At 41.0% G+C, this 22880-nt stretch overlaps 1 protein-coding gene across 2 annotated transcripts in view; it reads right to left on the bottom strand.

Annotated features, from left to right (window-relative positions):
* CFAP61 (cilia and flagella associated protein 61) overlaps window positions 1–22880 on the bottom strand; it is a 280127-nt gene that overhangs the window by 39916 nt on the left and 217331 nt on the right. For both annotated transcript variants that reach the window (XM_007096562.3, XM_042980979.1), the window contains 2 exons: window positions 22393–22484; window positions 14440–14645 (listed from right to left, as the gene is read on the bottom strand). In XM_007096562.3, the coding sequence (XP_007096624.1) occupies window positions 14440–14645; window positions 22393–22484 (298 nt within the window). The remainder of the gene's footprint in view (window positions 1–14439; window positions 14646–22392; window positions 22485–22880) is intronic.

Here is a 22880-nt window from a genome sequence, read left to right as displayed (position 1 = left end):
TGCTTCCACTATTCCCCTTGGTTTTCCTGCCAAGCCTGGTTATGGTGTTGTTTCACATTAGCTGTAGCAGAATCATATAGGCAGTAAAAAGGCAGGACTTAGGGTACCCATTTTGCTGATGTAGACTGTGGCAGAGGGTGTGGTCATGGAGCTGGTCCTCACTGTGGCAGAGGTCGGCCAGGTATGCAAAGCCATTTTCTAAAATTTTCCTGGAAGTCAGATTAAAGCCTTCTCTAGCCCATTTAAGAAATTTTTATAAACTACCCACAACTAGCAGTACCTTGCTTCCTGTCTGAACCAGCCAGACAGGATTCTGTTGTCTGCAACTGAACTCTGATAGGTTAATCATTGTATATATTCATAATGAGGCTGGCAAGGAGCCTGTCTGAGGTGTAGGAGACATTGGCTCTGCCATTTCCAGGTTCACTCATGCATGCTTTACCAGGATTTTCAACTTGTGGTTTCTTTGGACGAGTTCTTTTAAATGATCTTGTCCATTTTGTGGAGGTTGGTTCAGTTAAAACCATATAGTATCTGTAAATCCACAGAACCAGATACACAAAAGCTATAGTCCATTCCCAAGTTTGCTAATAAGGTTGATCCCTCTATGCCATGACATCTCCCTGCAGCTCTGGCTGTGTTGAGTCCATGTAGGGCACCCATCTGTCTTTCACCTGACCCAAGAGGATGCCGCTCGGTATCTGTGCTTCGAATAGTAATAAAGTGTGATTCCTCTCTATTAAAAAAAAAATTAAGGGGGGGCGCCTGGGTGGCTCAGTCGGTTAAGCGTCCGACTTCGGCTCAGGTCATGATCTCGCGGTCCATGAGTTCGAGCCCCCCCTCGGGCTCTGGGCTGATGGCTCAGAGCCTGGAGCCTGCTTCCGATTCTGTGTCTCCCTCTCTCTCTGACCCTCCCCCGTTCATGCTCTGTCTCTCTCTGTCTCAAAAATAAATAAACTTAAAAAAAAAAATAAAGGGCACCTGGGTGGCTCAGTTGGTTAGGCGTCGACTTAGGCTCAGGTCATGATCTCACAGTTCGTAGGTTTGAGCCCCGCGTTGGGCTCTGTGCTGACAGCTCAGATCCTGGAGCCTGCTTCGGATTCTGTGTCTCCCTCTCTATCTGCCCCTCCCCTGCTCAAAATCTCTCTCTCTCTCTCTCTCTCTTTCTCTCAAAAATCATTAAAAATAAATGAAAAAATAAAAACACGAATAGAGGTTCTAATATTTTCTTCCTACACACATGAATTATTATCTCGGGCATCTTCTGCAGTATTTTGTTAGAGAAGAAAAATTATCTTCATGTTCTATGCAAGTGCTTTCTCTAAAGGATGTCTCTGCACAATGGAAAACGTATTCCTCTTGTCCCTGTATAAAGGGATTCTAGAGTCAAGGGACTGTAGTTCCAGTGTTATTGACACTAGTATTTTGGTTGTGACCCATGGCAAGCCCTGCCACTATGGGTTTCTCATTTCCGAGGTGAGTGTGCTGGTCTGCAGTGAAGGTCTTTCTGAGCACCTAGGTTCCAAGAGTGGCAAGTTGTGCTGTCTATGAAGTCGTGTACGTCTTAATTCTAGGAGCTAGTGGCAGTGATCCTTCAGCTCTTCTCATCTCAAATAGCTTCCTCATCTGAAACAAGCTCTAGGCAGTGGGATTAGGTATGGGTTTTGTATTCTATTTAGCTTGTAAAATATTTTTCTAAATTTTCTTTTTTTAATTTTTAATTTTATTTTAAGTTTATTTATCTTGAGAGAGTGTGTGAGCAGGGGAGGGGCAGAGAGAGCGGGAAAAACAGAATCCCAAACAGGCTCTGCACTGTCAGTGCAGCGTCCAACACAGGACTCAAACTCACGAACTGTGGGACCATGACCTAAACAGAAGTCAAGAGTTGGATGCTTAACAAATGAGCCACCCAGGCACCCTTCTAAATTTTCTATGATAAGCATGTGTTGGTTTTGTAATGGAAAATACTAAAAAGTAAACAAATATGTACAAAATAATCCTTAAAAAGAAACATAAAAAGATCCAGGCTTAGAAGGAAAGGAATGAGAATGTTTCATGCATGATGGCTCCATGCTGGCCAGTTGGCTTCAAAGCATCTTTTTGCAATTGTTAGTTTGCCATAAAAAATTCAGGAAGACAGGCCAGTTTCTTCTCATGGTTCAGTAGAGTGAAAACATGATTTCTGAAATGTATTTATTTTAACAATTCCAGTAACAACAGAAGAACTCAGTTGCTTCCTGGAGCTTAGTAAAGAGGCATTTAACTAAAGCAATTTAGTAGCCTTGTAGATAACCACTGGCTCACCTGCTATTATTTTATACTCATAAATAATAACCTTGGACCAACACGCTGCCAGATAAGGAGAAGGAAATCTATGAAGAACTTTAACTCCTGCAGCAAAATTTTGAAAAGTAAAGTGACATTACAAAGATGCTCAGAGGGACATAAGTCAGTTCTGAACATACCAATCAGATCCCCTGAACCCCAAACCAAGACCTGCAATCTGATAACATGATAGGATGTTTGTAATTGAGACTGTCATGCATACCTAGTAAGGAAGTGGCAGGCTGGCTGGGGCTTGGCCAGCTGGGCTGTCCACAAGAATAAATGGGTAGGAAGGACATATGTGGTGCCCCTTGCTTTGCCCAAACTGTGACCAAATACCCCAGAGAGTTTGCCTGCTTTATCCCTTCTCCCATGCTGCCATCTCTCTCCATCTGTTCACCTTTGGCATGTGATCTGGGGAGAATTTTCTGCCCAGTTGAACACAGGGCAGAAGTTGGTATAGACAGAAATCACTTCCTCCTTCTACTTACTGGGCCTTCACTGAGCACCCATTATTAGTACCATATCTGTACGTCAGGGGCTCACAACCAAATGGGGCTGGTGATTACCATTTTAGGAAAGGATTTCCACAGATAGGCCCAACACTGCCAATTACAAATTCCATGAATGTGACTGGTCTATAGTATCACTGTCCAACAACTTTTTGCAATGATGGAAATCATGTATTCTGTGCTGTGCAGTGTGGTAGCCACTAGCCACATGTGAAATACGGCAGGTATGACTGCAGTACTAAACTTCTAATTGTACTTAATCCTTTTACCCATAAAATTTAAATAGTCACATCTGACAATTGTCTATCCTTTTGGAAGGTGCGTGTCTAAGGTGTCTGAGACTCTTGACAATGTGTGGAACAATTTTCCAAAGCAATTTTTGAAACTACATCATATTAGATTCTCCACCTTCTTTGTAATTCAAATAATCCATAGCTTCAATTTTAAATGATATTCCAAACCTATTTGGTTGCTTTTGGTACAAGTGGTTTGAAATGAAATGTCTTTAAGTGTTGCTAATATAGAAACATCGGATCCATTCCTTTACTATAAAGTACCCTGGGAGGTACGCTATTGAGTCCAGTCTTCATACATTACTGATTGAATTACTGATTGAAAGCACCTGATTTCACACTTATTTAATTCTTGATAATGACCTCTCCCTGAGACATTTTGTCCCCCTGAGACAAAGAATATGAAATCTCATAGGTGCCTCCAAATACATAATTTTAAAAATAAAATATAGCAAGTGTATACATTAATTCAATTTGAAAACATTTGTTAACTTGAATTTTTAAAAGAAACACTAAATTTTCCTAGATTTACAATAATTTTGGAGGGATAAGGAATATTGCATAAAAGGCTGAAAGTATCTTCCTTTCCATAAAGGCTAATATGGACTTGTAGCAAACACGAAACCTTGAACTAAATTATAGTACAACACTTTGCACTTTTATCGTACTTTACATTTTAAAATACATTCACATCACCATCTACTTTTACCTTGTGATGTGGGAAGATTTATCATAAATAATATCTCTACTTCATAGATGAGGAAATTGATGCTCAGTGAGGTAAGATGGCTTGCCCAAGTTCACAAAGCTAATAAGCATCAGTGCAAGAATTGAACCTTCTGTCCTAGCCTAGTGTCCTTTGCACTCTAAGGAAAGAGGAGTAACAATTCACTTGTAAGCACTGTCAGAATTTTGAACTAAATTCTCTTAGAATATATACCAAGACCACACAGGTACAGCATGACAAAGATGGTGGCCAGCGGAATGGCTATAGAGTAGGGGCTACAGATAACTTGTAGATGGCTGTGGTGACCTTTCTACAAGACATTTCCTTGTTTTTATAAAGCTTGGTGAAAAGTTTGAATTTTTTTATTTTTTATTTTTCATTTTTTTAATGTTTATTCAGTTTTGAGAGACAGAGACAGAGTGTGAGCAGGGGAGGGGCAGAGAGAGAGGGAGACACAGAATCTGAAGCAGGCTCCAGGCTCTGAGCTGTCATCTCAGAGCCCGATATGGGGCTCGAATTCATGAACCATGAGATCATGACCTGAGCAGAAGTTGGCTGCTTAACTGACTAAGCCACCCTGGTGCCCCAAAAGTTTGAATTTTTAAATAATATTGTATATTTAAATAATAATGTGGTCTAACAGACATGTATGTGAGTTATGTCTTACACTTTGCGAGATGTATTCATGTACAGTTCACATGCGGCACAGTCTTTTGGCATGCAGGGTCATCCCTGCACTGAAATTTGTCTCCCCAGGTATTAATATGTCATTTAAATATACACATTTCCTTTCAGATAACAAAAGCACTGGTTTTCTTTTATAGTAGGGAGACTATAAAGTTCTTCTGTTTTATGAGGTAATAATGGCCATTCGGAAGGGGTGCTACAAGGACTCTGGGAGTTCACATTGGACAAGGTGGGTAGAGAGATCTGGTAGAGTGATCCATTAATAAATGTGAGCTCCCACCCCTCATTTCCCATGCTAGATTGATGTTCGTGGGTACTGAGTTTGCTGGCTTTAAAGTCTCATGAATAAAAGCCTTTAACATTAAAAAAATCTTGGCCATGAGAAGGGGTACTCACTTCTCTTCTATTCATTCACAGGCAGTACCCTCAAGGCAAAGATTCTAACTAACATGAATGAGACTACAGCACTTGAAATAATAATTTATACCTTCCCATGAAAACCTAAGAGCTTTACCCCTAAGGTCAGGAATAAGACAAGGATGTCCACTCCCACCACTTTTATTCAACATAGTAGTGGGAAGTCCTAACCACAGCAATCAGACAAGAAAAGGAATAAAAGGCATACAATTGGTAAGGAAGAACTAAAACTTTTACTATTTGCAGATAACAAGATACTATATAGAGAAAGCCTTAAAGACTACACCAAAAAACTGCCAGAACTGATAAATGAATTCAGTAAAGTCACAGGATATAAAATTAATGTATAGAAATCTGTTGCATTTCTATACACCAATAATGGAGTAGCAGTAAAAGAAATTAAGAAAGCAATCCCATTTATAATTGCACCCAAAATAATAAAATACCTAGGAATAAACTTAACCAAGGAGGTGAAAGACCTGTGTGCTCTGAAAATGCTGATGAAAGATATTGAAGAGGACACAAACCAACAGAAAGATATTCCATGCTCATGATTTGTGACAACCAATATCATTAAAATGTTCATACTACCTAAAGCAATCCCTACCCAAACACCAACAACATTTTTCACAGAAGTAGAATAATCCTAAAATTTGTATGGAACCACAAAAGATCCCAAATAGCCAAAGCAATCTTGAAAAAGAACAAAACTGAAGGTATCACAATCCTAGATTTCAATATATACTACAAAGCTGTAGTAATCAAAATGGTATGGTACTGCACAAAAATAGACCCATAGACCAATAGAACAGAATAGACAGCCCAGAAATAAATCCATCCTTTTATGGTCAGTTAATCTATGACAGGGGAGGCAAGAATATGCAATGGGAAAAAGATAGTCTCTTCAACATAATGTAGGGAAACTGGACAGCTACATGCAAAAGAATGAAACTGGACCATTTTCTTACACCATACACAAAAATAAACTCAAAATGGATTAAAGACTGGGGGCGTTTGGGTGGCTTAGTCAGTTAAATGTCTGACTTCAGTTCAGGTAATGATCTCGAGGTTCGTGAGTTTGAGCCCCATGTCAGGCTCTGTGCTGACAGCTCAGAGCCTGGAGCCTGCTTCAGATTCCGTGTCTCCTTTTCTCTCTGCCCCTCCCCTGCTCATGCTGTATCTCTCAAAAATAAATAAACATTAAGAAAATTTTTTTAAAAAATGGATTAAAGACCTAAATTTAAGACCTGACACCATAAAATTCCTGGAAGAAAACATAGGCAGTAATCTACTTGACATCAGCTATAGAAACATTTTTCTAGATACATCTCCTTTGTCAAGGGTAACAAAAGCAAAATTAAACTATTGGGATTACAGCAAAATAAAAAAAAAAACAACTTTTGCACAGTGAAGGAAACCATCAAAAAATAAACATCAACAAAATAAAAAGGCAACTTACTGAAAGGGGGGAGCTATTTGCAAATGATATATTTGATAAGGGATTAATATCCAAAATATATAAAGAACTTATACTCGACACCAAAAAAAATCCAATTAAAAAGTGGGCAGAGGACATGAACAGACATTTTTTTTTTGAACAGACATTTTTATAAAGAAGACATACAGATGGCCAACAGACATGAAAAAATGCTCAGTATCACTCATCATCAGGGAAGTGCAAATCAAAACCACAAGGAGATATCACCTCACACCTGTCAGAATGGCTACAATAAAAAAAAAAGTCAAGAAACAGGGGCACCTGGGTGGCTTGGTTGGGTGTCCAACTTTTGATTTCAGCTCAGGTCATGATCTTGTGTTTTGTGGGATGGGCCACACGTTGGCACAGAGCCTCCTTGGGATTCTCTCTCCCCCCTTCCCCACTCTCTCTCTCTCCCAAAATAAATAAAGAAACATTTTTTTTAAAGTCAAATAATAACAAGTGTTGGCAAGGATATGGAGAAAAAGGAACCCTCAGATATTACTGGTGGGAATGCAAGCTGGTGTGGCCACTGTGGAAAACAGTACAGAAGTTCCTCAAGAAATTAAAAACGGAATTATCATATGACCCAGCAATTCTACTATTGGGTATTTACCCAAAGAAAATAAAAACACTGACTTGAAAAGATATACATACCCTTACATTTAGTGAAGCATTATTTACAATAGGTAAGATATAGAAGCAACCTATGTCCATCCATAGATGAATGGATAAATATGTGTTACATATACGTACAATGGAAGTAATGGGGATGTAATATACAACACAGAGAATACAGTCAATAATATTATAATAGCTTTGTATGGTGACAGACGGTAACTAGACTTAGTGTGGATGCTTTCATAACGTACAGAAATATCGAATCACTATGATGTACCCCTGAAACTAATAGGATATTGTATGTCAGTTGTACTTCAATAACAATAATGAAAAAAGCTCCATACTTTACACAAAGCTCTATGATGTTCATTACTTTTAACATTCATTCTTGACTATGTGAATGGGTGTTTATTTTTCCTTCACATTATAATTTTTGGCATGCATATGTAAAGGGATGTCTGTTGGCTATAATTTTAGGATGGTTCAAACAAATCTCGCCTTTCATCCCAGGAAGGGTTAATTCTATGCAAATGTCACAGTGGGAAGGAGAGAAGTGGTATATACTAGAAAAAAACAAAAACAAAAACCCTAGTCAGAGCAATATTATGAATGAAAATGGACATATATTGTGTCACATGGAATTTGGTCCCCACATTGGTCTATAGCTCCAAACCTAAGACTGACTGTCTCAGTAACAAGGGATGTTCAAAAATGTGGGTTCAGCTTCACAGGCTATGTGATCGTATGAGAAACAGCACTGGGCAGGGAGCTGCCTGTTAGAGCAAGGGGGACAGGAGATGACCTGTGAGGAGCCCTGGACGGAGCGTGTGGGCACGGCCATTTGAAATCACCTTTAAGAGGGTGGAGAAAAGGACCAATTAAATGATCGGGAAGCAAAATGAAGAGAACGGACTTTGATTTCAGCAAATCATCTGAAAAAATAATCGTATTTATAAGGCTATCAAATGGAACTGCCATTTGCTGAAATGAAACAGACAAGCAGAAACACTTTAAGCAGTCCACAGAAAGGCAGGTGGGTGACTTGGTAAGTGGCCAACAGGAAAGTTTGCATTTTGGAAGAATGATTATCCAGCAATTTTTAGGTACATAGAAAGAAAAAATTGACAAGCTGCAGTGGGCAGTCATATTTCAAGGAATTCTGATAAGTCCGGAAAAACGGGCACCTAGAATTTAGTGTGTGACTTTCTGTTGGACACAGCACGAGGCCACTGACTACAGAGGGACAGAAAAACATTTAAGTCATGCTTAAATGACTATAATTGGAGCCTAATAAGTGAGTCAGGGGACAGTGCGCATTGGCAGTGCCCTGCTTTACAGCTTCGGAGACAGAGACTGCGCAAGGCAGCTTTCCTGAGGGAGTAAGTTCGGGAGCTTCATAGTTCAAAAGGTAATGGCAGCCTTTTAAAGGGCTTGCTCAAATCCCATTTAGAATATTGTGCACAGCGGCACTTACCCACTAAAAATAGGCCATTCGAGTGTTCGGGGAAGTGTGGCGGGCGGCGGTGCTCACTGGAGGAGAGGGCCATGTGAGGGCAGCCTTTGAGAGCCGAGCATGTTAAGATGTGAAAAGAGGTGATTTAATCAAGGTTTGCGAGCATCTGATGGGCTCACACAAAGAAGCTAGGGCAAGACCTGTTCACGCCGTGAGGAAAAAAGGATGCTACAGGCTGTTAATTAATGCTGGAGGGTGGGGGGTGGTTCAGTAGGCAAGACCTTGTTTTTGCAGGGCCATCCAGAAGTGTGGTAAATGAAGATGAGGCAGTTAAGAAAGAAGGCGTGGGACATGCCTGGTTAGAGCCCCGCAGCAGAGACTTCTTGGGAAGCAGCCTCAGCCTTGCCTTTCCCCTCCAGAGTCCCCCTTTTGTGACTGCTCACCACCCTCATGGAAGCTCCTTCTCCCTGCTGTGTCCCGAGGGAGGAACACTATCAGCAGGGTGCTCATTCTAAACACCGTCACGGGACTCAGCAGGCAGGGGACTGCGAGGCTTGCACATGCAACACTGCAGGACACAAGTGCTCATAAGGGGAAGAGTACATTCTAGTCACACATTTGTGACATGACTTTGACTGCTGAAATGAGCTCCATTCTTTCTCCAAAGTAGTAAAGCAATCAACTGATGAATTTGTATCTCTGTCTCATACACACACATATGTGCGCACACAGGCACACTCACGTACACACACAATCACTGGTGGTGGATTTGTTCTCTTCATTGTTAATGGTTTGTCCTGGCACTCCAAGCTGAAAACAAAGAATAAAGTATAGGTGGAATCCAAGCCAGCCTGGGCCCCAGACCCTCAGCTGCACCGCCGTCCTGTGGCAGCTGTCCAACCGTGTATCGTGGTGGGTGACTGCTCAGCCTCGTGCCTCCAAATGGCTCTAAGCAAGCTGCTCCACAGGCAGCCAGAGTCACTGCTTTGTGAGGCCTCAACTGCTATAGCATCTGGCCCTGTGGCTGCCACCATTCCCTCTGGCACCGCCAGTGCTCGCTCTGTGTTGGCCCTTGTTGGGGGTGAGAATAGGTTGGGGAAGTGGAGAGAAAGGATCCTGAGGGTTTCTTTGGACCCGAGGAGGAACCTGATCTTGACATCATGTCTGTCTTGCAGAAGACGGAGTGATTGGTTGACAGTCAGCTCCCGCAGCATGGAGGATGGTGCTCCCACATGCAGTAGACGGAAACTGGCCTGGATTGGAACAAGAGATATTGCTGCTGCTGTTGAGGTCAGGGAAACAATCGGTAATCATACTGCGGCCAAAATAAGCTAAACCATTTGCCCTGTCTGCTTGCAAAGAGCCTTGCCAGTCTGTCTGACAACAGACAGGGCAGGCAGCAGTGGGCCAAGAATTAGCACTGGGGCCTGGCAGTGTTTCATGGCACTTGAAAAGAATGTGGCCGCAGCTGCACATACATGCTAACACACGTATGGGAGTGACTGACGAGGCACGGCGATGCCCTTGATACATCACACTCACACATGATCAGTGACCTCGGATGATCAGCTACCATCTTCCTGCCCACCTTGCTTCTTTCTTACAGAGGTCAATTGGAACATCTTGATCTGGCACGTTCTAGGGTTTGTCTCATTTTGCCATCCCAAATATTCACTCTTTGCAAATCAAATTAACTTTTAAAATTATTACTATCATCAGTTAACAGCTGTGTCCCGACTAGTGGTCCCAAGCTTACCAAGTCTTTCTGTTTCAACACCACCTTCTTCTCAGGGAAAAACAAATCAGTCAGGGCTTTGAATTGCGTCAAATGTGAAAACATTTTCTTTTCAGAAAAGACCTTTAACATATTGATCCACATCACGTAAAAATTTTCTTTAATTATCAATTGATTCCCCTCCAATTCAAATATTTTGGGTAAGATTAAAGCAACAATAAAATCCTTTGCACAAGCTAAGGAACAAATGTGTTCGTTTTCTAAACACTTGTATTTTTCTTTATTAAAAATTTTTTTTAATGTTTATTTATTTTTGAGAGAGACAGAGACAGAGTATGAGCGGGGGTGGGGCAGAGAGAGAGGGAGACACAGAATCCAAAGTAGGTTCCAGGCTCTGAACTGTCAGCACAGGGTCCGACTCACAAACTGTGAGATCATGATCTGAGCTGAAGTCAGACGCTTAAGCGACTGAGCCACTTAGGCGCTCTGTATTTTTCTTTATTTTAAATAAATATTGGAGTCAAGTCTACACAGATTTGAGGGAAAGCTTGTGATTAAGAAATTTGATACCTTAGTAGAGCCTGGGTGGCTTAGTTGGCTGGGCATCAGACTCCTGATTTCAGCTCAGGTCATTATCTCATGGTTTATGAAATCGAGCCCCACATCAGGCTCTGTGCTGACAGCATAGAGCCTCCTTGGGATTCTCCCTCTCTGCCCCTCCCTGCTTGCATTCTCTCTCTCTCAATCTCTCTCTCTCTCTCTGTCAAAATAAACATTAAAAAAATAATATGAAGAAATTTGACACTTTGCCAAATTTGATATTACACCAAAATATAATTTATAATTAAAAGCATATAGGAAGATATCCTCAAACACAAAAGGTTTCAGGAAAAACAATAAAAATCCAAGCATGATAAAAATGTTTATTAGCAAGCCAGTAATAAAAAGAAACTTTTTTTTTTTTTTTGAAGTAGGTCCCATGGCCAGTGCAGAGCCCAGTGTGGGGCTTGAACTCATGACCCTGAGATCAAGACCTGAGCTGAGCTCAAGAGTCAGACACTTAACTCACTAGCCACCCAGGTGTTCCCCAAAAGAAACTTTCTTATTTTGATAAAGGAATCCACAAAAATATGTATGGCAAATGTCATATACTTAATATTGAACACATTCCCTTTAAGATTAATAAGGCAAAGGTACCACCCCTCACGACTTCTGTCCTACCTTGTACTGCAAAGCTTACCTATTGTAGTAAATAGGAAAAAGATACAGAAGTGACAAAGATTGGAAAGGAAGAAACGAAACTGTAATTATTTGCAGATAATATAATTTTTCTGTGTGTAAAATCTAAAACAATATATAAATTATTTGAATAAATGAGGAAGTTTAGCAAATTTGCAGAAGTAAAATCATACCAAAAAAAAGTGTATTTCTATGCACTATATAGCAGCAATCAATAAGAAAATGATTATTTGACAGACTTAAAAATATAAAGCACTTTGGACTATATCAAACAAAAGTTATGAAAGCCATCATGGAGAAAAATTTAAATCCTTATTAAAAGATATTAAAGAGACCTAAATAAACTAAGACCTGTACTATGTTATATTATAACATATCGACTTAATATCAAAGATGTCACCTCTCACTGAATTGATCTAAGGTTCAATACATTTCCTATCAAATCCATGGGGCTTTTCATGGGACTTCACAAGTTTACTATAAAACTACTGGAAGAGCAAAGGGACAAAAATATCCAAGGCACCCTGAAGAAGACAAACAGATTACATTAAAATCAAGAAGTTAATTTTAATTCTGCTAATTGACAACATAAAGTGATAAGACAAGCTTCAAAATGTTAAAAATACATAACTGAGTTTCTATCCAGAGAATATAAACAACTCATACGGGTGAGTAAAAAGACAAACCAAAAGAAAAATGAACAAATATCACAAACAGGCATTTCCCAGAAACTATCATGAATGCCCCGAGAACAAATGAAAAGATACTGAGTTGTGTTACTAAACAGGGCAAGGAAATTAAAACCACAGGAGGATACCTTTTCACACCATCACAAAGGCCACATTTTATTTTTATTTTATAAGTTTATTTATTTTGAGAGAGAGAGTGCATGGGTGTGTGCAAATGGGGGAGGGACAGACAGAGTGGGAGAGAGAGAGAATCCCAAGTAGCCTCCATGCAGTCAGCACAAAGCCCAGTTCAGGGCTCGATCCCACCAATCTTGGGATCATTACTTGAGTCGAGATCAAGAGTCGGATGCTTACCTGACTGAGCCATCCAGGTACCCCACAAAGGCCACATTTTATTTTATTTTTTATTTTTATTTTTTAAAGTTTATCTTTTTATTTTGAGCAAGAGAACACATGTGGGCATGAATGGGGGAGGGGCCGAGAGAGAGGGAAAGAGAGAATTCCAAGCAGGCCTGGCTCTGTCAGTGTGGAGCCTGACATGGGGCTCAAACTCAACGACCCTGAGATCATGACCTGAACTGAAACCAAGAGTTGGATACTAAACCCGACTGAGCCACTCAGGTGCCCCATGAAGGCCACATTTTAAAGTCTAACAGTGCCACAGACTGACAAGACTGGAGGGAGTTTAAGTAGATACAACCAATTTGGGGAAAATTTCAGCACTATCTAGTACACCCAAGAGAAGTTCTCGCACATGAGGTGTGCCCAAAATGCCCACGGCATTGTTAGTAATGGCACCAAGCTGGGAACAATTTAAATATCAATCAATCAACAGATGAATGAACTAGGACAGTTGTATAAGGGAGTATTATACAGCAGGGAAAACAAATGGACTCCAGCTCCGTACATCACATGAATGGGCCTCAGAAATGGTGCTCCATGGAGTGTTGACTTTCTCTAGTTGGCCACAGAATCGATTTAAAAGTAAGCAAAACAAATTAATTTATTATTTGGAAGTCATATATATGTGGTACACCTTTAAAACAAGGGTTGGCCTGGCCCTTGCTTTGGTATGGAGTTTTATTGGGACACAGCCACATCCATTTGTTTACGTTTTGTCTGTGGCTGCTTTCACACTATAGCAGCAGAGTTGAGTACTTGTGATGAGGTTGTATGGCTCACAGAGCTGAAAATATTTACTACTTGGCCCTTTATAGAGAAAGTTTGCTGATCCCTGCTTTACAGGAAAGAAAGGGAATGGTTAACCAAATGTCAGGATAGTTGTTACTCCAAGGACACAGAATGGATGTGATGAGAGAGGGCTTCTAACATCCTGAAGTAAGGAATTATTAATGAAGGAATTATTAACATAGAATTCTAGTACTATTATCCCTTAAAGTGTACATACATGTTTTATATACTTTTTTGTTTGTATGATGTATTCTACAATTTAAAAATATCTTTAGGAGGAAAGAGAGATTGCTTCTGATCCTAGCAGTCATGCCCATGGGTATTGAGGACCCTGGAATTCTATGACTTATGTCCTACATCTGTACCTGGCACTGAGTCTATCATCGTCTTGTTTTGTGTAAAGAAGTAAGTTTTCCTAACCTTTCTAACCAATAGACTATATCCAGCAGTAGCTTTCTACTCTAAAATTCTAGCATTCCCAGAGGTATAGAATGAAAAAGTATCTTCGTATTTGAAAAGACAGAGGCACAGATCACCCAATCTAACCATCCCACAGTGCAGAGTTCCCATGACAATATCTTAGGCAAACAGCCTCCACCTTTGCCTGAGCATGTGCTAGGAAGACGGTTGGGGTCATGAAGGGCCTGTCCATGGCTGTGGAATTCCCACCAGGACCAAGTGCTTCCATATCCTGCTCCCAAATCTACCTCCTTTGATTTCTGATTACTCTTGGCAGGCCAATGTTGAAAGGCACTCAAATATCATCTCATCTGGGCCTGTCTGTGGTGTGAAGGCTGTGCTTGGATGCATCTGAGATCCAGGCCTGTTGCATGGCCATGCGGACCATATGTGGATGCATCAAGAGTCTATGCACTTCTCCATAGGACCCTCTACTCTCCGTCCAATGCTAGTGGTCAGATATTCTTTGGTATATTAGAATAAAATTTCTGCCACTCTAGCTTCTCCCATGGGCTCCTGTTTTGCTTTCTGGTGCATCCAGAAACACATCCCTCATTCACAAGACATTATAAATGTTTGCATTTCTCCTTAGCAAAGTGTAATGTCCAACTTACCTGTAGAGATCTGGGATCAGTTTGTCCTCGTACCGAGCGCACAGGTTGTTGAGAAGTTGCTCATGCTGGCCAAACAAGCGGATGTAGTTGGAGACAGGGAAAGGCTCTTTAGAAAGGCACGTAATGGTTTCCACCATTTTATACTTGTCAATATGTATCCGGAAGTAAGTCCCATTTTTTGCATTACCTGTTACTATTTCTGAACCCTGGCAGGGGTAGGGGCCGGGAGACAAAGGGGGGAATCAGAAAAACAACATTAGAAACATTTCTGGATTTGGGGAACTTTATTATAGCAATTTATTTTTCAAATATAACAGACAGGTTACATCTTATTACATATTGCAAATAATAGTAACAGATATTGACTAAACTCAAGAGAAGCTAACCTTGTGTCAGAAACTGCATACTTGGACTTAATGACTAAATGTTCCTCAGATATTTTAAACTCCGATTGCATTGTTCCCCGTTTCAAAATCAGTTGCTAGGTTACAACCAAGTCTCTACTATTCAATACCATGCACAGCTAGTATAAGGAATTGGGTTTATTCTCTTCTATGAGGTGTGTTAACACTGTTCATTTTGTAAATTTTTTCACAGCAGCATTTTGAGAAAAACCTCCTAGTCAAAAGTGATCAGAAAGAATTTCAGTTTTTTAATAGTTGATGTAAGCAAAAGAAACAAGTGAAAAGTGAATCCTTGCAAGCTGGCTTTGGGGAGGTTCAGCTGTTTGGTCATGTCTGTTCCCAAGAAGAAGGTTCAAGTTTATGGGAAGTATACCTGCAATTGTTCTGCAGGTTACTTGTTAGTTTGTAAGTTGTCAAAGGTATGGATTCATGGTGTTATGCCCCCTAGAATCTGGCTAAAACTGCCGCATGAACCCAGATGAAAAGGAGAGATGCCGCTAGATAAATCCCATGTCACAACCACTTTTTGTATGTCAGCCCTTAATGGCTACTGACCTACCAACCAGAGACATGCTCCCTACCAGTTCAGGCAACCAAACAGAGAACCTCAGTGGAAAAATATGGGTTCTTTTGGTGGTGGCTGAACCTGCACTTTGCCCTTAAACTCTGAACTTAGTACACAGTTACATTCAATAAAGCTTTCCTGAGGGCATATAGATTTAAGCTTTTGCTCTGAACTTCAATGTGGCATTTTAGAAATCCAAGGCAATTTGGACTACACTGATCCCAAACATTTGCTTAGTCCTGGACATCTCCTGGGGATTCTATCTAAACAAGGACACATGACTTAACTGAATTTTTAAATAAATCGAAACAACCTGTGGGTGTTTGGGCATCACATGGTGAAGCCCTGGGGAGGAATCAGCCAGCAGAAAAGGCACAAGGTGAGGAATGTCAGGTGAACTCTGGGCCAATACCAATTATGTGTGTGAAACTGGGTATTTGGGGGTCTGGGAGAGAGCAGATACAGTTTTGGAAAGCGTTTGGGGTTGGCACCTTAAGGGAGGTGCAAATGGTCCATCACTCAAGGAGATGGATGCATACAGACAGGCAATCTACCTCCAGAGCAACATGGAAGGCATCAGCTAACAAAACAATGGTACATCCACAAAATGGGATGCAACACATCCCACAAAAATTATTAGTAAACTATAATTCACATCAGAAAAATATGTTCACAGTACATTTGATGCTACAGTAGCATAAAAAGTTATATTTTATAACTTACACAGTATTATTCTATTTTTATTTTCTTATTTTTTAAATTTTTTTATTATGAAATTTATTGTCAAATTGGTTTCCATAAAACACCCAGCGCTCATCCCAACAGGTGCCCTCAATACCCATCACCCACCCACCCCTCCCTCCTATCCCCCATAAACCCTCAGTTTGTTCTCAGTTTTTAGGAGTCTCTTATGTTTTGGTTCCCTCCCTCTCTAACCATTTTTTTTTCTTCCCCTCCCCCATGGTCTTCTGTTAAGTTTCTCAGGATCCACATAGGAGTGAAAACATATGGAATCTGTCCTTCTCTGTATGACTTATTTCACTTAGCATAACACTCTCCAGTTCCATCCATGTTGCTACAAAAGGCCATATTTCATTCTTTCTCATTGCCACGTAGTATTCGATTGTGTATATAAACCACAATTTTATCATTCTATTTTTATAAACATACACAGTATCATTCTATTTGTTTTCTATCAGCACTTTAACGAAGTGTTCAAATGGTCAATTTCCATGGTTGAGAGACTGGGTCATTTTTTACCTTTATGCTCATTTAACTATCTGTAGTTTCTATTTTTTAAAAATGACTATCACTTCTAACATGATAAAAAGTTATTTTTAACTGCAGTGGCTGTGTTGTGGTAAGGAACCAGACATCTGATGAACAAATGGAGAGAGAAATGAAACAAAGCAGAAGGAGCAAGGGAGAAGAAAGGAGGGAAAGGGGGATGGATGGAGGGAGGGAAGAGTCTGGTGTGGAAGAGTGGGGCTTGTCTGGACCCAAGAAGAGTCTGGAAAAGGCCATGCCTGAGCCACTGGCTGCAGACTGCCCTCTCCTTATGTGATCATCCCCACCCCCTTTGCTCCTGCCACAAGTATTTCTCTAGCCAGAGGTAGCTCCATAGTCTTTCTTCTGTCAGGTGTGTTTCCTCAAGTCTTGACTTCTCAGACCGAGCAATGAACCCTCCCAGGGTGCAGCATGTGACATTACAGGGTCAATTTTACCTGGCAGCCCATCACAGTAAAAGCTATTTCTGAATTAAATACACAATGCAGCTATGACAGTGAAGAACGTGCCTGCCATGTGTGTTTTGAAGATTAAGGGCCATTTGAGTTTGGCCCCAGAAGCTTTAGGCTTAGCCACCCCTCTTCTACCTGCAGGGGTGGGAAGCCCCTTGTCAGTAGGGATGTCTTTTTGGAAAGCTGAGTGAGTCTCTGAGGAAGGGTCACTCTCTCACCTTGGCAGTAGGGTGGCTGGGGGTCCAGGAGAGTGGGGGTGGGGGCACTGGCAACAGCTCCGGCATAGATTTAGCATCAGGTTTCCCTGGGGCTCACTAGAGGGCAGAGTCCATAATCCCACAAGGTCTCAGCCCCTCTACATTCTCTTTAAAATTTCTTTGAGCTGAGGGATTAAGGAAGGGAAACCAGGCATCGAGGGACACACCTTGTGTTCTGTCCATGTGACGGACAAAATTTTTGACTTTGCAAAGGGGTTTCACTTCCGCCCACAAGGACTCTGTGTTTAAGAGTGCTGATTTGGCCAAGGCTGAGCACTTCAACAAGAGGGCCACAGAAACTTAGCTGGTGGTGTCTTGACAAGGTTTTGTGGAGCCCTGCCAGGCTGCTGGCTGAGAGTCAGAGCAGTGGGTACCCTCTGGGGTCAGCCTGCTCCAGGAGACCGATATAGTCAGCATGGCTTTCAATGATTTGTTGTCATGGTATCTGTTTGGGGGGGTAGTTTTATTTATTTTTTAAATTTAAATATTGAATTAAAATCTTGGGGTTGCTTCTGTATGCTTCCGCACATTATAGCTATGAGGGCTTAAAGAGTACAGAAAACAGCCACACTGTAGAGAAAAAAAAATGACCACACTGTGCTAAGATAGCTAATCTCAGCTATGGAAGTAATTTTGCCCATTTTAATGAGATTTGGCACTGTGTTAGCATAACCAGGGGAACGTTCTGGGAATGTGGAATGCATCGAAATATTTTGCATTGACATTAAAGATAAGTCACCCACAGATGGGTTTCTTAGACATAAATTACTCTTGTAGGGCCAAGCAGACTTCTCTAAAAATTTTAGGTCATTCCTAGTCATGGTTACTGACAGACCAGGGAAATCCGGTGAAGTCCAGGACTCTGTCTACCATCACAGAAAATCACTCCACTAAATGATGACTTAAGGCAGTTTCCATCCCTGCCACCCCATAAGGGATCTTGAGGTAATGATGATTTCATACACTTTCCAACACTGTGGGATGTGTCTAGTTGTTTCCTTTATTTTTAGTATGTAAGTAAATTGTTAGGAAATGTGGATCTTTTTTTTTTGTTTTTGTTTTTAAAATGTGGATCTTGAATTTAAGACTTTGATGGGGAAACTAGTTCTGGTGTAGTCCCCCTCCTCCCTTCCCTTTTTCCTGAATACAATTATCCTTTTGAGTTCCTTTATGATTTTGACAAAGGTTGGAAAATGGCTGTGGAATTCATGCCAAATGGAAGACACAGGAGTAATGAGACTTGGTGTGCAAGAAATCAAGTCCCCAGCTCTCATGATGAACACACAATTTTAAATTTGATGGTATCCAAGGCAGAATTTGTTGTGACAAATTTCTTTATTCCATGGTGTATAAGCCAACAAAGCATGTGGACTGGAATCCGTAAATTAGTTTATTATGTAGGGGTCCCCTGTCTTCTTTTTGTCAGGTTACCTCTCAAAGAGCTCATGAATTACTAAAGTATCTTCTTACTTAAATATTCTAATTAGTGAGTGCTATAAAAGTCTGATAAAATTCATCTGCATGACATTTATTGTAGGAATGGCAATTCAGTTTCTCAAGTGAAATATTGTTCAATGGGCTCCTTTCTCCATCAATTGGCTATATTTAGGTGACTGCCTGACCATTTTGGCAGCAATTTTACTTAATCAAATTAATTCCAACCCCAAAAGATTGCCATGGAACCATCCTACATTTTTTTTCTTGGAGAATAAAATGGAAAAAATCTGTTTAGATCTTCTGTACTAATTAAAAAGGAGGCCCACCTGGCAAAATAGTTAATTAAAGTCAGGGGTCCTGTTCAAATACTGTCATAGCACCAGCCAAAGAATCTATTTAAGTTGCATTCTTATTAAAACTCGTTATCTAAAAAAACGCCTTTTTAAGGGGTTTTTATTAAAAACCTCCTCTGACTTTATTCAGAGAGAGAACCAGTGGTTCAGAAACAAATGACGCTGCATGTAGGAAATTACAGTGTCCTTGAAGAATCTGGTTCTGTTTGAAACCAAGTCCAATATTTTCCAGCTCTTGAACATAATATTTGGCTCCAGTTATTTATCTATGATGACCAAAGTGCTCAGCCTTTGAACACAACATCTGGCTTCATCCTATTTATCTAATGCCCCACATCACTGGTGGCAGATTGTATTTTCCAAAGATGGACACAACAATATCCCCCACATGACATAATCATGTGCAGTATAGCCTTGACACTCTTCCTATGGAGAGATGACCTCTATGTCCTCTCTCCTTGAATCCCGGTGGGCTGTGACTGCTCCAACAGATGGTTTGGGGAAGTGACTCTGTGTGACTTTCAAGGATGGGTCATAAAAGGCATTGCAGCTTCCAGCTTGCTAGTGAAGACACTTATACTCAGAGCCCTGAACCATCAGGTAAGAAGTCTGACTACTCTGAGGCTGCCGTGCTGTGAGGAAGCCCAGGTGACCAGGGCTGGGTATGATGCTCTGGTCAGTGCTCCCTGTGACTGAGTCAGCCCAGCCCAGGGGTGTACAACAAGCCTTCAGAGGATCCAACCACTGAGTCACAACGAATCCTTCTAGTCTTCCCAGCTGAGGCCCCAGACACCATGGGGCAGAGAGAAGGCATTCCCGCTGTGTCCTGTCCAAATTCCTGACCCACAGAACCTGTGAGCAGAATCAAATGTCTGTTTCATGTTGCTAAGTTTTCTTATGCAGCAATAGACACTGTAACACTATTCCCTATGACCCCATCTTTATTTGTAAGAAAATCTAGAATCAGACTGCATATATGGGACATACCTAAAAGAATCTAGGAGAGGCCCAAGGGAAATAGATTTTAATATGTGGCATCTATCCTTCCCCTGCAAAAACCAAGTTTCATTATTTATCTGGAACTATGATCAACAACAACATCCACCCCTGACTGGTTACCTGTTTCGTTCCTTAAAGGCATTGTTACTTTATATGTGATCCCTACTTTATATGTGAAATACAGAGAAGTTGGGTGACTTGTTCAAAGTCCATGGGAAGTACATGGGAGAGTGGGATTCCAATTTCCAGAAAGAAGAAAGGAGAGGAATGAATAGCCTGTGCCATTTTGAGTCCATCTCCCTTTGAGGAATTTTCCAACAGCTTCTACTTACAACTCATTGGCCAAAACCTGCCACATGGCTAATCCTATTCTCAAGGAAATCTGGGAAATATATTTATTTTAATAAGTTGATCAGACTGTTACCTCTCAAAAATATTCAGGATAAGAAAATAGGCAACTTGGGGTGCCTGGGTGGCTCAGTCGGTTAAGCGTCCGACTTCAGCTCAGGTCACGATCTCGCAGTCCGTGAGTTTGAGCCCCACGTCAGGCTCTGGGCTAATGGCTCAGAGCCTGGACCCTGCTTCCGGTTCTGTGTCTCCCTCTCTCTCTGCCCCTCCCCCGTTCATGCCCTGTCTCTCTCTGTCTCAAAAATAAATAAACTTAAAAAAAAATTTTTTTTAAAGAAAATAGGCAATTTGCAGTATCTGCCTCACTGACAAAAAAGCAAACATGACACACCTGAAAGGAAACCCCCAAATGATAACCCAGTTTGCGACCATCTGCTAGAGGATCTAATCTGAGGAGCTTGCTAACTGACCAACCACACAGTGTCCTTTCCAGTTACTTTGAATCCAGGGGGTGTCCCACCCCACAGCTTCTGCTTCTCCTGGATGGCCCTTCCAGTGTAATTCAGGCAGGGCAGAAGAACAGTGGGGTCTGGATGGACCCTAAGCAATGTATTTGCCACAAAGGTGGTTAATTATCTATTGGTGCATCACAGGTTACCTCAAAATTCAGCAACAAACTGTCCTTCAGTAGGTGAATGAATAATTTGTGTTCACCCAGACAATGGAATATTCTTCAGCACTGAAAAGAAATTCACTATCAAGCCATGAAAAGACACGAAGGAAACCAATCCACATTACTAAGTAAAAGGAGCCAATCTGAAATTATACAGTATGATTCCAACTATATGACGTTCTGGAAACTATGGAGACAGTGAAAAGATCAGTGGTTGCTGGGGGTTGTGGGGAGGGACAGATGAATAGGCAGAGCATAGAGGAAGGAATTTTAGAGCCACGAACCTACTCTGTATGATACTGTAATTGTGGATACATGTCATTATACATTTGCCCAAACACACAGAATGTACAACACCAAGAATGAACTCTAAAGTAAATTGTGGACTTTGGGTGCCAAAGAGGTGCCAGTGTAAGTTCCTCCACTATAACAAATATACCACTCTGGTGGGGAGTGCTGATCATGGAAGAGGCTATATATAAATGGGGGTAGGGGGTACATGGGAAATCTTGCTATTTTCTTCTCAGTTTTGCTGTGAACCTAAACCTGCTCTAAAAAACAGTCCATTAAAAAAAACACATAATGCCTTAAAACAATAATAAACTTATTTCTTCAGTGTTTGGGAGTCAGAAATTAGGCATAGCTTAGCTAGGGGACTCTGGATTAAGGTATCTCATAAGTTTGTAGCCAAGATGTCTGCTGGGGCTGCATCACCTGAAGGCTTGGCTGGGGCTGGAGGATCCACATCCAAGGCAGCTAGCTCCCTCACATGACTGGCAAACTGCTAATGACTGGTACAGGAATCCTCAATTCCTTATCATATTAGCCTCTCCAAAGGACTTCCTGGGTGACCATACAACATGGTAGGAGGTGATCCAGGAAGGTGCAAGTTGGAGCTATAATATGTTTCATGACCTAGCCTTGGAAGTCACACACAGTGTTATGTCCACAATATTCTGCTGGCAACACAAGTCAGCCACATTCTGTGTGGGAGGGGACCACACAAGGGCATGAATACTAAGGAGCAAGAATCATGGGGCCATCTTGGGGGCCAGCTATCATGGTGGTTTTCTGATGAACCAGTACAATATACTAAAGACTCTGAATAAAGAATTTCAACCTCCTGTAAATAAAGTTTTATATTTGAAAGTAAAATGAAATTCAAGAGTAATACTTACAAAATTAGGCTGGGCCATTTGTACCTCTAAGGGAGTTGGAATGGCAGGTTTGGCAATATGCAGATAATGGTAAGACCCAGGTAGAATGCCTCCTATAGGAAACAGCAAGTTTTGCACATTTTAGTTTAGTTGTTGACGCAGTGGTGATATTTTATATATTTGTATCATAGGATAAACAGAGATGCCTACCATGGTATACGCTACTCACCTATCCCACTAAAGTACTACTATTAGTAAGAAATTCCCTGAGATTGAAATTATTTAAAAACTCAATGTGAATGTGCCATTATACCCATAATACAGTCACCAATGCTCCAGGAAGATGTGCCAAGCTCATCCTGTGTATCCTGTGATTTCCCATAACCCTTGGCACTCTAACCTATGCCTGCCAAAGCCAGACCAAGACCTAGAGAGACCTTAAATGGTAATGCAGTGGTATTCCCATTCCTTGTCCTCTTTCAACATGTACTCAAAATATTAAAGTGGCT

Source organism: Panthera tigris, chromosome A3 (assembly GCF_018350195.1).
Source record: "Panthera tigris isolate Pti1 chromosome A3, P.tigris_Pti1_mat1.1, whole genome shotgun sequence".
In the NCBI taxonomy this organism is placed as follows: Eukaryota; Metazoa; Chordata; class Mammalia; order Carnivora; family Felidae; genus Panthera; species Panthera tigris.
The sequence above is the reverse complement of the archived record's forward strand: the minus strand, read 5'-3'. Positions and strand labels throughout refer to the sequence as shown.